This window comes from Macaca thibetana, chromosome 18, assembly GCF_024542745.1.
Source record: "Macaca thibetana thibetana isolate TM-01 chromosome 18, ASM2454274v1, whole genome shotgun sequence".
NCBI lineage: Eukaryota > Metazoa > Chordata > Mammalia > Primates > Cercopithecidae > Macaca > Macaca thibetana.
This window is the reverse complement of record NC_065595.1, coordinates 16,734,967-16,748,274: the sequence shown is the minus strand read 5'-3', so window position 1 is coordinate 16,748,274 and position 13,308 is coordinate 16,734,967. Positions and strand designations below refer to the sequence as shown.

The following is a 13,308-nucleotide window of genomic DNA, read 5'->3' as shown; positions in this document are numbered from 1 at the left end:
GCGTTGGCGTTTGTCCCTCCAGGAATGAGAAAAGAGGGACAAGGCTGCTGTGGGGCATAGAGGTGGCTTCAGAGACCCTGATCATTTCTACTTCTTAGGCTGGGTGATGGCTGTGTGATTATTAATTTTGTTATTACGTTTTATACTGAAATATAAACATCATTGTATTCATCAAAAATTCCATAACCAAATAAATTTTAAATATTCCTTTCTTCTTAAGCATTTGTCTAAAGTTCATTTAAATAAATAATTAAAATGAAATTATTTGCCAGTAAAACATTCTGTTATTTGACCATTTGTAGATATGAATGTGTGAGGGAGTCTATTCATTTTGTGTGTGTGTGATATTCTGAGTTACTAGACAATTCAAACAATTCCACCTTTTAAAAAACAGTACAATATGTTTTTGATTGGGAAAATCATATATGCTTTCAATTAGCTATTCACAATTGAAGTAACCCTGTTTTTCCTTTATACAACTGTGCTGAGTTATACAGAAAATGCATTCTGAAGACAGAGATTTACCTGTTTATCATTAATAGAGTGCATTTCAATTTCTTTCTTTGCCTGCAGCAGCTTATCCTGAAAGCAATACAGAACAATTAGTCCTGGTGATTATCTATATGCATGTCTGTTTATTGTCAAGGAGAGAAAACAAGCAATTATTTCTATGTGTATGTATTAAATTCCAGAAAACACACTACACAGTATCTACATTGCATAGACAGACTGGGCCACAGCCTATAAAAGAAAGAAGATGTGAAGTATGCTAAGCTATGAATAAGTGATAATAAGTTTGAAAATGAATTACAGAGAATGATAATAGAAAAACTGATAAACCTCAAAACCCCTGTTAACAGTACTCATTGCTGAGGCCGACTCTACAGTTCTAATAAATGTCTTATTATTTAGTTGTGATATAAGAAAAGAACAACTCTATTAATATGCAGTGCTCCCCAAAGTTGAGGGTATGTGTGACTCCCTGTCAACAGTGCTTTTTGTCCAATATTTTCTTCTATTATAAAAGCAAACATAGTAAGAATCACCTTTTGGATAGACTGAGTAAACTAGGCCTGGCTACTATAAAATAGTCTTAAGCAAGGTTATCCGTGTAATTGTGTAATTCTTCCAAGGTCCTAATTTTTTTTGTTTTACTTAATCCCAAGAAAACAGGTATCAGATTATAGTTTCTTAATTTGCTGTAAAAAGTAACTTAAATAATATCATGCAATAGAGAGGAACCAAAGCGTAAGCGAAATCTTCCAAAAGGTAATGCAGAAAGGTTTCTAAACCTGAATATGTCTATAATGAAATAATACTGTCCTACGACTAAAGATACATACAGCTTGACTTTGCAAAGACTGGAATTATAAATTACATTAGAAAAGAAAGAATTTTTCAGCCAGGCACAGTGGCTCACCCCTGTAATCCCAGCACTTTGGGAGGCTAAGGTGAGTGGATCACCTGAGCTCAGGAGTTTGAGACCAGCCTGGGCAACAGAGCGAAGCCCCATCTCTACCAAAAATACAAAAACTTAGCCAAGCGTGGTGGCGAGTACCTGTGGTCCCAGATACTCAAGAGGCTGAAGTGAGAGGATTGCTTGAGCCTGGGAGGCAGAGGTTGCAGTAAGCCGAGATTGTGCTACTGCACTCCAGCCTGGGCGACAGAGTGAGGCCAGGTGCAGTGGCTCACGCCTGTAATCCCAACACTTTGGGAGGCTGAGGCAGGTGGATCACTTAAGGTAAGGAGTTTGAGACCAGCCTGGCCAACGTGGTAAAACCCCGTCTCTACTAAAAAAAGAAAAAATACATACACACACACACACACACACACACAAATTAGCCAGGTGTGGTCACACACACCTGTAATCCCAGGTGTTCTAGAGGCAGAGGGTACAGTGAGCCAAGATCGTGCCACTGGACTCCAGCCTGGGTTACAGAGCGAAACCGTGACTCAAAAAAAAAAAAAAAAAAAAATGAATGAATTACTCAACACCACAGGTTCTTCATTCAGCTCATTCATTTCTAGCAATGCAAAGGCCCCATGTGAGCTCCTGAGGGCCTAAAATGCTGGCCTTCTCTGCCTCCACTTTTATTTACTTGCATCAAAACTGGTGTTTAAAACTTACAAAATGCCATTTCATTAAATTTGTGTTTTCATTTATGTAAAGTGGCTTCAATGCCAAAGCAAATTCATTGTTAGAAAAGTCAAGCTATAAATATAAGGTAGCTAATTTTGCCATTCTTGGTTTGTAAAAGAAATTACAGACGTCCAGGCCAGGCGTGGTGGCTCACACCTGTAATCCCAGCACTTTGGGAGGCCGAGGCGGGCGGATCACAAGGTCAGGAGTTCGAGACCAGTCTGGCCAATATGGTGAAACCCTGTCTCTACTAAAAATATAAAAATTAGCCAGGCGTGGTGGTGCGCGCCTATAATCCAAGCTACTCAGGAGGCTGAGGCAGGAGAATCACTTGAACCTAGGAGGCAGAGGTTGCAGTGAGCCGAGATCATGCCACTGCACTCCAGCCTGGACAACAGAGTGAGATGCTGTCTCAAAAAAAAAAAAAAAAAAGAAAGAAAGAAAGAAATAATAGAGGTCCAAGCCTAAGTCTGCGACATTATTTAAATTTTCCCTCAAGGCCCTTCCTGGCCTGCCATTCTTACTGGGTCCTGTCCAGCCCTCCACCCACTTGAGCAGTTACCATACTATCACCCTCCTTGCGCATGGGTGAGTCCAAGATCCCCACAGAAGTATGCCATGCTGACATTCCCAGGCTCTCCATCATTCCTCCCTTCATTTCTTCATTCAACAAACACGTCTGAGCATGTGCTATGTGCCAAGCACTATGCCAGGCATAGAATTGCAGCAGCGGACGAGCCAGCTCTGAGGTCACTTTCCTCCAGTCCCCATATGGGGAGCAAGAGGATGTCATGACAGTTCATGTGCACACAGTGTCACTGCTTTGTGCTCTAAAAACAACTTTGGCAAGACAAAAACAAGCCCTGACAAAAAATAAAAACAGATTCTGTGTTGACTTGATACAGAAAAACACATTTTGCTAAACTTCTAGGGAGGGACGAGGTTCCTCTATGGTGTCTACATTTCACTAAAGATATCTATCATGTCTTAAGCAAATCATAGGGAAAAATTATAGAGAAACACCTACACACCTTCAGGTATCAGCTCTAGAATCACTGCTTCCAGCACTTTAGGCCTGGCCGAGGGCCCTCCTTGGCGGCCGAGGGCCCTCCCTGGCTTCCTATGGCCAGGTGTGCTCCTTAAACTAGACCTTGGCCTCTCCCACCTCAGGATCTGCAGTATCTATGACGTTGTCGCCTAATATGCCAATGGTACTAAATAAATACTTGTGGGCCCGACCTGATTTCAACAGAGAAGTGTTTGGCCTAAATACAAGAGAGAATCAGTAGTTCAAGAAACACATCTCACACCAAGGAAGAAGCGCTTTCTAGGTGAATGCTAAGACGTTTAGCACAGCCTCTTTGACTAATTTCAAGTTGAAGAAGTCAGTCGGTAATAATGAATCTAGAAGCCTCACCTCATTTCGTGCAACCAGAGTTATAAAGGCTCCTTGTTTATAGCACTCAATGGCAATGCACTTCCCGATGCCACTGGAACCTCCTGTAACCTAAAACAAAATCATAAAATATTCTTAGCACTTGAAATCTCCCCTCTGTAGGAAGTTTTTTTATAAAAAACAACTATGACAGGCTCTTGAAATGAATCTACAAGAACTAAATGGTTAGCTGTTGTAACTTCTTCATCCCAAACTTAATGACTGGAGTAAGTGTAAGCATGAAAGATACTATCACAAGGCCTGCTGCTCTGACTGTTTTCTTATTGAACCATAAATTGCACACCTATAATATTTTTCTGAGTTCACTGGTGGAAAAGTGCCCTATAAATCTAGCTCATAAATAATATATTAGTCTGCCTCTGATTCCAAATCCAAATGAATCTTATTTCCTTAATGCACCTTTATGCAAGATTAGCTCTACAACAGATGAAAAGAATGGCCACCTGCATATATATTTGAAATGACTGCTTAGTATGAAAGTAATATACAATCACAAGGAAACTCTGAAAAGTAAAGCTCTTCTTGCCCTATTGTACCCCTGTCTACAGTTCAGCTATACCGGCTGTCTTTCAATTCCATGCACCCTCCAACCACAGTATCTTTGCATATCCTACTTCCCTTGCAAAGAATGCTCTTCTCCCCACTTCATCTGACACCTACTCGCCCATCAAATCTCAGGTCGAATATCATTTCCTCAGGAAAGGCTTCACTGTCTCCCCTGCCCCCACACTGACACACTTTTCAGCACTATGTTTCTTCTTTATGACATGCACATAATAAACAGCGCTAGATTTGTGTGATTATCTGATTCCAACCATCTCTCCCATCACCTACCCATAAACTCCATTAAAAACACCAATGCTTTTCCTGTTCCCCACTATATTCCTAGCACTTAGCATGGGGAGGGCTCAATATATATTATATATTTCACTGAATAAGTGAACAATGCAACATTATCTGTCTTCCTTTCTTTTTTTTTTTTTTTTTTTTTTTTTTTTTTGAGAGAGTCTTGTTCAGTCACCCAGGTTGGAGTGCAGTGGCGCAATCTCGGCTCACTGCAACCTCCGCCTCCCGGGTTCAAGCGATTCTCCTGCCTCAGACACCCAAGTAGCAGGGATTACAGGCGTGCGCCACCACGCCCAACTAATTTTTGTATTTTTAGTAGAGATGGGGTTTCACCATGTTGGCCAGGCTGGTCTCAAACTCCTGACCTCAAGTTATCCACTCTCCTTGACCTCCCAAAGTGCTGGGATTATAGGAGTGAGCCATCGCACCCAGTCATATCGTTCTAGTCACTGTCCCATGCAAACTACATAATATTGCATAGTATTGCGTCTTGTTTTTTAAAAATTATAACCTATTATGTCAAAAAACGAAAAGGTTTCACAATATTGCATCAAATAGCTAAATCAAAACTTAAACATTTCCCTATAATCAGACATTTAGATTATTCCTAATATTCACTGTTATACATAAATCATGCTGGGAGGAAAATCTCTGACTCCATGTTAGGATTTTAACATCATCGGGAAGTGTCTCCCACGCAAATGCACCTATCTCTATGGGACTCATAGGCATCCCTTACTTCTTTTTAGCTTCAACCTGTCATCACTGAAGAGATTTACTTGGTGGATAATCAGCCAGTTATCAGCAGAAGATTACTGTAAAAATATAGCTGTTGTTGGCTGGGTGCAGTGGCTCGCGCCTATAATCCCAGCACTTTGGGATGAGGCGGGTGATTTTCTGCTTTTTTCCTGCAATTTTACTACTGTAACTAGATAGATAACACTACTATATAAAATTGTTCTAAAAATGAAACAATTGTTTTAAGTTTGTTCTTAATTATGTACAGTCTAACCATCAGCCCCCTCTCCCAACAATACCGCCCAGTCAACTCCTAACAAATCTCAAGAACAATAATTACACTTTTCACTCTTCTTATGACATTAAAAAAGAAGACAGATGGTGACACCATGCGAATTATTCATGTCATTCTCACATTATTTAGAGTCTGAAATAATAATCCTGCATATTAAAGCAGGATGGTAAAAATAAGAAATTCTTCTTGGTCCACCTGAACAGACACAGCATTTATTATTTCACCTACGACCTGCCGCGGGATGGGGTTGGAAGGACTGGAGCCAAGGCTCAGTGAAACTGTCTTACAAAGAAGGAATTCCAATTTTCATTCTGCGTTTAACTTTACTTTTTGCAAAGTTATGCTCTATAAACACAAGCTCTGAAAGGATCCAACGTTTAAAGCCATGCTTTTGAGGCAGCAGTTCTCTTGCGGATGTAAAACTTTCAGAATTTAGTGTGTCAAGTTTTGCCTTTCTCCTTATTTGTTTTTTGTAATGAGTCCACACTCTTTCCCCATTAGGAACAGGAGGTGTTGGAAAAAGCTAATAGCTTTACAAAGGAGAAATTAAAGAGATACATTTTCGCATTCACAAACCCTTCTACAGATTTAAAGTACACTAAGAGAAATGACCATCTTATCTTACACCAGCTCAGCAGGGAGGCTCGGATCTCCGGTGCAGAGATAGGACAGGAAGAGGTGTGCGGCCAGCTTTGTAATCAACCCTCCTCATTCCTAACTCCCCGATTCACTATGCCTCGGGATTGGGAGATCCAAACAAGAAAGCTGGTGAGAAAGCCACTGCAAACGGGGAAGTGCTGGGCGCAGGTAACGAGGCATTCTCTCTGTTTAAGAAAGGTGCCACATTTGTACAACAGGGATCGCGGAATATGCGAGCTTCCGCCAAGAAACAAAAGACACCCATCCACCTCTCCTTCATTCCTCGCACACTAGCCCTGTCATTTAGCTCATCCTTCCCACTAGGAAACAGCAAAGGATTGCATTGCAGCAGCAATCAGCAGATGCCACGCTGAGCTCAGAGACAAGCAGTGTAGACGGGACAGGCGTCCCAATACCGCTAAGCCACCACCGCCAGCCCGCTGGGTTCTGAGCAGTTTCCCCAGGTGAGTCACTTCCTGGAATCCTCTGGCAGGGGCTCTTCCAGTCACTCGCACAGGCCATCTTCCAGTTCCGAGCTGCCTCGGCGGGTCCCGGTGGCTGGGACCCCACCTCCCCGCTGTTTGCCCCCGCCCGGGACCGTGCGCCGCACCCTGCGCACCACCGACCCCTGTGTTTTGGCAAAGTTTCTCAGCCTCTCTGTGCCTCAGTTGACTCATGGGAAAAACTGAGGACAAAACATCCACATCCCAGGGATGTTGCGTGGATTCACGAGCAGCCACCGAACCCCTGGGCCCCGGGAACCCTGCGGCTGGCGCGGTCCCCCGTCGCACGCTCTCCCGCCCTAGGAGGAGCCCGAGGCAGTGGAGGGCGGGTCCGCGAGGCCGGGTGCCGGGGCCGGGGCGAAAGCGCCGGGGTGGACGGCGGCAGATGACCTTCCCCATTTGGCCATGCCTTCCTGGAGACCGCGGCCTGGAAAAAGGGACGCAGGCGGCGCGGCCTGGGCGGCAGAAAGGCCGCGCGGGCGGGGAGGTCGGGGCGCAGCAACAGGAGGCCACTCACCACCACATGCGCCCCGGGCAGGGCGAGGGGCTTGGGGCTGATTAGCGGAGACACCATGTAGAGCAGCAGCACGAAGGCCACGAGAAAGGCGGCAGCCAGCAGCAGCATCGCTCCGCGGGGCCCGGGGCCCGGAGCGGCCGGGCGGGGGGCGCCAGGCGGGGCGCGCAGGGCTGGGCGGCGGCGAAGCGAGAATCACGCGCGGTGGGCGGGCGCCTGGAGTGTTTGGGTTTGCGGGCCGGGGCGGGCCGCTGCGGAGGGGAAGAGGAGGAGCCGGCGCGGGCACCACCCAGGCGGGGCGGTGCTTCCAGGGGACGCGTAGGCTGCCCCCGCCGCCACCTCCGGAATCGCCTCTCGGGGGTCGCCGGGTGTCTCCCACCACCACCCCCTGGGGACGGGGCCCACAGTCCGCAGCCTCTCCCGTGGAAACCGGGCCTCCCGTCCCTGAGCGCTGCGAGCGGGCTCTGGGCAGCGCCAGATGCGAGCGCTCCGGGAAAGGCTGCGAAGACTGGCTCTTCGGGGGCTCGAGTGGCTTCTTAGGACCCCCGCAGGGCGGGGTTTCCAGGCCTGCCACGGCCTCCAGTGTGGGCGTGACGAGCGCTCCTCCCCGGAGTTCCGCCCTCGGCTTGGGACCACCCGCCGGGATGCTCGGAGGCCCTGGGGCATCGGAAAGGGCGGCTGGAGGCTCCCGGAGCCGGATCAGCCTGGGAGCCCGGCGACTACGCTCTGAAATCCTGGGCTCCATTCCGTATTTTCTTGGCGTTCTTAGAAGATGGTCACAGCCCACTTTCGCTTTTCGGAGGACCTGAAAGCCTTAACTGGGAGTTCTGAGAAATCACCAAAGTAATTCAATTTCATTGAGTTCAGAGTTCATTTTTACCAAGCAGGTTCAAAACAAATAAACAACAAACGCAAACAACTCAGCTTTATTAAGGTCTCATTCACATACTATACCATACAATTCCCGATTTAAAGTGCATAATAGGCCGGGCGAGGTAGCTCAGGCCTGTAATCACCGTCCTTTGGGAGGCCAAGGTGGGCGGATCACTTAAGATCAGGAGTTCGAGACCAGCCTGGCCAACATGGTGAAACCCCGTCTCTACTAAAAATACAAAAATTAGCTGGGCATGGTGGCATACGCTTGTAATCCCAACTACCTGGGAGGCTGAGGCAGGAGAATCGCTTGAACCCGGGAGGCAGAGATTGCAGTGAGATCGTGCCACTGCATTCCAGCTTGGGCGACAGAGCAAGACTCCGTCTCAAAAAACAAAAAATAAAAATAAAGCTCATAATAAATTGTTTTTAATATAGTCACAGTTGTGGACCCATCACTACCATAAATTTTAGAACATTTTTGTCACAACCCCCCAAAATCCTATACTTATTAGCAGTTACGACCCATTTCCTCCCAAGCCCTGCCCAAGCCTAAGCAATCCCTCATCCTTTCTGTCTCTATAAACTTGTCTATTCAGGATATTTCACATAAATTGAATCTCATAATGTGTAGCCATTTTCATCTTATCTTTCACTAACTGTAATGTTTTTAAAGTCCATCCATGATATGAACTACATGTTAATACTTCATTTCTTTTTATTGCCAAATAATACCCCATTGTATGACTATACCACATTTTAACTTTCCACTCATCAATTGAGGAATATTTAGGTTGTTTCCACTTTTTGACTATTAGAATTATGCTAACTGTAAATATTCATTTACAGGTTTTTGTGTGGGCATATGTTCCATTTCTCTTGGGTATATGCCTAGGAGGGGAATTGCTACATCTTATGGCAACTCTATGTTTAACTATTTGAGGAACTGCCAGAATGTTTTCCAAAGTGACTACATTTTGTGTTCCCACCAGCAGTGTATGTGGGTTCCAATTTCTCTACATCTTCACTAACACTTGTTATCATCCGTCTTTCTGATTATAGCTTTTTTCGTTGGTGCAAAGTGTCATTGTGATTTTAATTTGCGTAGAGGCACATATTTTTGTTTGCTTACTTGCTTTTCATTTTTGTTGTTGTTTCTAGAAATACTAGGGAGCTAAGGAGAAAAAAAAGTTTTTGTTTTTCTTTTTTTCTTGACTTAAGCAGAGTTAGCCAAACTGCAAAATTTGAGGGCATAGTGTCCAAGACTTCTGATGTCAGTGCAAGTTTAGAGGTTACTGAACCACCCTCAGGTTTGATAATTCACTGGAAGAACTCACAGAACTCACCGAAAGCCATTATGCTCATAGTTATGGTTTGTTATGGGGAAAGAATACAGATCAAAATCAGCTAAGGAAAGAAATGCCTAAGGCAAAGTCTGGAGGGCTCCAAATGCAAAGCTTCTGTTGTCATCTCCCATGGAGTCAGGCTGTGTTACCTTCCCAGCATTGGTATGTGACAGTATGCTTGGAGTATTGCCAACCAGGGACGCTTGCCTAAGCTTCTGTGTCCAGAGTTTTTATTGGGACTCTAGCACATAGGCTTGATCAATCGTCCACTTGGTTGAACTGAGACTCCAACTAGACTGATAGTGCATGACAAAAGCCCCCACCTAATTCACATGCTTGGTCTCTCTGGAATGCCCAGTCTCCACCCTAAAATCCAGTTTGCCCACTGCCCATCTAAACAAAGACACTCCTATCAGGTATGACATAGATAACCTCCCAGAAGCCAAGGGCAAAAGTCAACTCTTCTCTTTGGGCAAGACTGGATCCTTTACAACATGGCTGCCACCTGCTTTGGCCAAAGCTCTCTTACAGTAAAATGAACATGTCTGACATTTGAAGGAGCCAGTGTAGAGTAGGAGGCTTTTAACTCAATTTCTCAATAAATTTGGCCATCAGTGTGAATATTATAACCTCACTTACAGTCCCAGAGTTACACTGTTTATGATATGGTAGTAAACATAATTTGAAAAATTAGAGTCAAAAGCTAGTGGCAGATAGATACAAGAGTTCTACTCTGCCATCGACAAGTGCTCCAGTTCATCATCGTATTGTATGACCAAAATGTCTCCCAGAGAAATGCCACTCAGGCTTGAAGGTTCCCATTTGCTATCAGTTTCCAAAAACGGAAGTGGCCTTCACCCTTTCAGGTACCAGACTGTCTTTTTAACATGTTTTTGTCCACCAAGTATCCTATAGTTTTTAGTATTAACAACTTCATGGGCTCAGCAATCTTACTGGTTCCCATTTAACATGTCCAATCAATATTGTCTGAAGGGCAGATCCACCTGTCTTGTGTTTTACATTACTAGATAAAGGAAATTTTCCTCAGGCAATATCCATCCCCATAGTACATTCATGTAAAGGGGATGCAACCACTCCAAATAGAGTCTGTTCAGACATTCCAGTTTTTATCCAAACTTTCGCGTTAATCCCATCAAATGTATTTTCATCTTTCCAATCTAACTGTCGCCTTGGTTAGAATCTCACTAACAGAAAAACAGTGCATGGGGCTCCCATGTCAAAGAATTTTAGAAATGTTTCTTTTCCACCCCTGACTATTTACCCATTCACGTACATTTGGTCTTGAACCCCAGCCAGAGATTAGGCCAATGGGCCTAGGTTCTTTCATCAGTTTTTGTTTGTTTTGTTTTGTGTGTTTGTGTGTGTGTGTGTGTATGTGACGGAGTCTCACTCTGTTGCCCAGGCTGGAGTGCAGTGGTGTGATCTTGGCTCACTTCAACCTCCGCCTCCTGGGTTCAGGCAATTCTCTCGCCTCAGCCTCCTGAGAAGCTGGGATTATAAGCATGCACCACCACGCCCGGCTAATTTTTGTATTTCAGTAGAGACGGGGTTTCACCATGTTGGCCAGGCTGGTCTCAAACTTCTGACTTCAGGAGATCCACCCACCTCAGCCTCCCAAAGTGCCGGGATTACAGGCATGAGCTACCCACCCGGCCTTTCTTCAGTTCTTATCTTGACTACATTGTGTATCTTCCACCCCAGGTGATTGGAAGTCAGGTATCTCATAGTCATCTTTGCTTTGCAGCTTTTAAAATTTATCCAAACTAGGTCGAACAAAGTGGATTTGTTGAGCGCCCTTCAATGTTGGGGGACTAGTAAGTAAGGGTTTCCATTTGTCCATCGAACTTCTGAGAGTGCTGCATTAAGACTTTTGTTTCAACACTACCAATGCCCACTTTATTTATGATGTTTCTTAATAACTGTTTTAAAATTTCTATCCATTCTCTCTCCCTTTTCTCTTTCCTTAGTCTCTTGGAATAAGTCTGCTCTCTGTTGTTTTAGCATAACTTTTCCCTTTGGAGATGGCCCTGAACTAGCGGCTGTGGCTCAATGGCTAGAATTCCAGGTTGGCCCAGCATCAGGTTCTGCCCCAACACTATCCCTATAATTCAGCTACTACAGATAATAACAATCAAGAGATTCTATGTTCAGCTTTCTGATGTCATTGTTCCTTTGCATTTATTTTGGCCTCCAATGAGTGAGACCCCGTGATTTCTAAATTCCGTTGGTAAATCTTACTTCAAGTAAGATAAGTAAACCCCATGACTAGCTGGGGTTTATTTCAAGGATGCAAGACTGTTTCAATATTTAAAATTCAATATTTGAAATTCAATCAGTATAATCTATCATATTAACAGGTGAAAGAAGGAAGATCACATATCAATCAATGTAGAAAAGGCATTTGACAAAATTTGACACCCATTCATAATTAAAATTCTCAGAAATATAAAAATATAGAGGAACTTCCTCAGCTTTATGAAGAACATCTGTAGAAAAACCTACAGCTAATGGTGAAATATTGAATGCTTCCTCCATAAGATCAAGGACAAAGCTAAGAAACTTGTTCTCATCACTCTCATTCAACAGTCCTGGAAGTTCTAGCCAGATCAATAAGGCAAGAAAAGGAAGTAAACATACTACAGATAAGAAAGGAATAAGTAAAACGACTCCTACTTGCAGATGGCATGATTGATGATGCAGAAAATCCCTAAGAATCTTGAAAAAAGAAAAAAACCTAGTAGAATTAAGCATCTCCAGCAAATTTGCATAATACAAAAATAAAATGCATTGTTATATACTAGCCATGAACTTGTGGACACTGTAATTAAAAATATGATTTCATTTATAATTTCTGAAAGAAATGAAATAGATGTAATGTAACAAAACATGTACAGGACTTGCATGTTGAAAACTGCACAATGCTGATGAAAGAAATCAAAGATCGAAATAAACTGACATACTATGTTCATGAATTAGAAGACTCTGTAAAGATGTCAAATTTTTTCCAAACTGATGTACTATTTTAATGCACTGCCTATTCAAACTATAGCAATATTTTTGTAAACATAGACAGGAATGCTCTAAAATTTATATGTAAAGGCAAAGAAATTAAAATAGTGAAAATATTTTTTAAAAGAAGAATAAAGTGGAAGGAATCAATCTACCTGATTTCATGAGTGATTATATAGCTACACTAATGAAAACTGTATGGTATTGGCAGAAGGGCAGACACATAGATCAATAGGCCCCAGAAATAAACCCATGAAAATACACCTGATTTTTGACAAAAGTGCAAAAGCAATTTAATGGAGGAAAGATACACTTTTCAAGAAATGGGACTGCCAGGCTAGGCGCGATGGCTCACGCGTGAATCCCAGCACTTTGGGAGGTCAAGGAGAGTGGATAACTTGAGGTCAGGAGTTCGAGACCAGCCTGGCCAACATGGTGAAACCCCATCTCTACTAAAACTACAAAAATTAGCTGGGTGTGGTTGTGCGAGCCTGTAATCTCAGCTACTCGGGAGGCCAAGGCATGAGAAACACTTGAACCCGGAGGCGGAAGTTGCAGTGAGCCGACATCACACTGTTGCACTCCAGCCTGGGCAAAAAGAGCGAAACTCTGTCTCAAAAAAAAAAAAAAGGAAAGAAAAGAAATGGGACTGCCACAACTGGACGTCCATAGACAAAGAAAAACAAACAAATAGAAAAAAAAAAAAATACCTCAACCAAAAGTTTATACGATTTGCAAAACTTAAGAAGGTGTGATGGTTAATTTTGTGTGTCAACTTCATTGAGCCATGTGGTGCCCTGATATTCAGTCAAACATTATTCTGGGTGTTTCTGTGAGGGAATTTTGGATGAGATTTATCATTTAACCTAGAAGACTGAGTACAGCAGATTGTACCTCCTACTGTGGGTAGACCTCATACAGTCAGTTG

At 43.5% G+C, this 13,308-nt stretch overlaps 1 protein-coding gene and 1 long non-coding RNA gene across 4 annotated transcripts in view; both read right to left on the bottom strand.

Moving 5' to 3' along the window:
• KDSR (3-ketodihydrosphingosine reductase) overlaps nucleotides 1–7,396 on the bottom strand; it is a 41,575-nt gene extending 34,179 nt beyond the window's left edge. For both annotated transcript variants that reach the window (XR_007721311.1, XM_050768132.1), the window contains exons 1-3: nucleotides 7,135–7,396; nucleotides 3,558–3,647; nucleotides 526–582 (exon numbers count right to left, since the gene is read on the bottom strand). Coding sequence is in view for 1 of the 2 variants with exons in the window: in XM_050768132.1 (XP_050624089.1) it covers nucleotides 526–582; nucleotides 3,558–3,647; nucleotides 7,135–7,242 (255 nt within the window). In the remaining variant the exon portion in view is untranslated. The remainder of the gene's footprint in view (nucleotides 1–525; nucleotides 583–3,557; nucleotides 3,648–7,134) is intronic.
• The window catches only part of LOC126941481 (uncharacterized), a 242,837-nt gene that overhangs the window by 34,179 nt on the left and 195,350 nt on the right, over nucleotides 1–13,308 (bottom strand). The window lies entirely within an intron of this gene.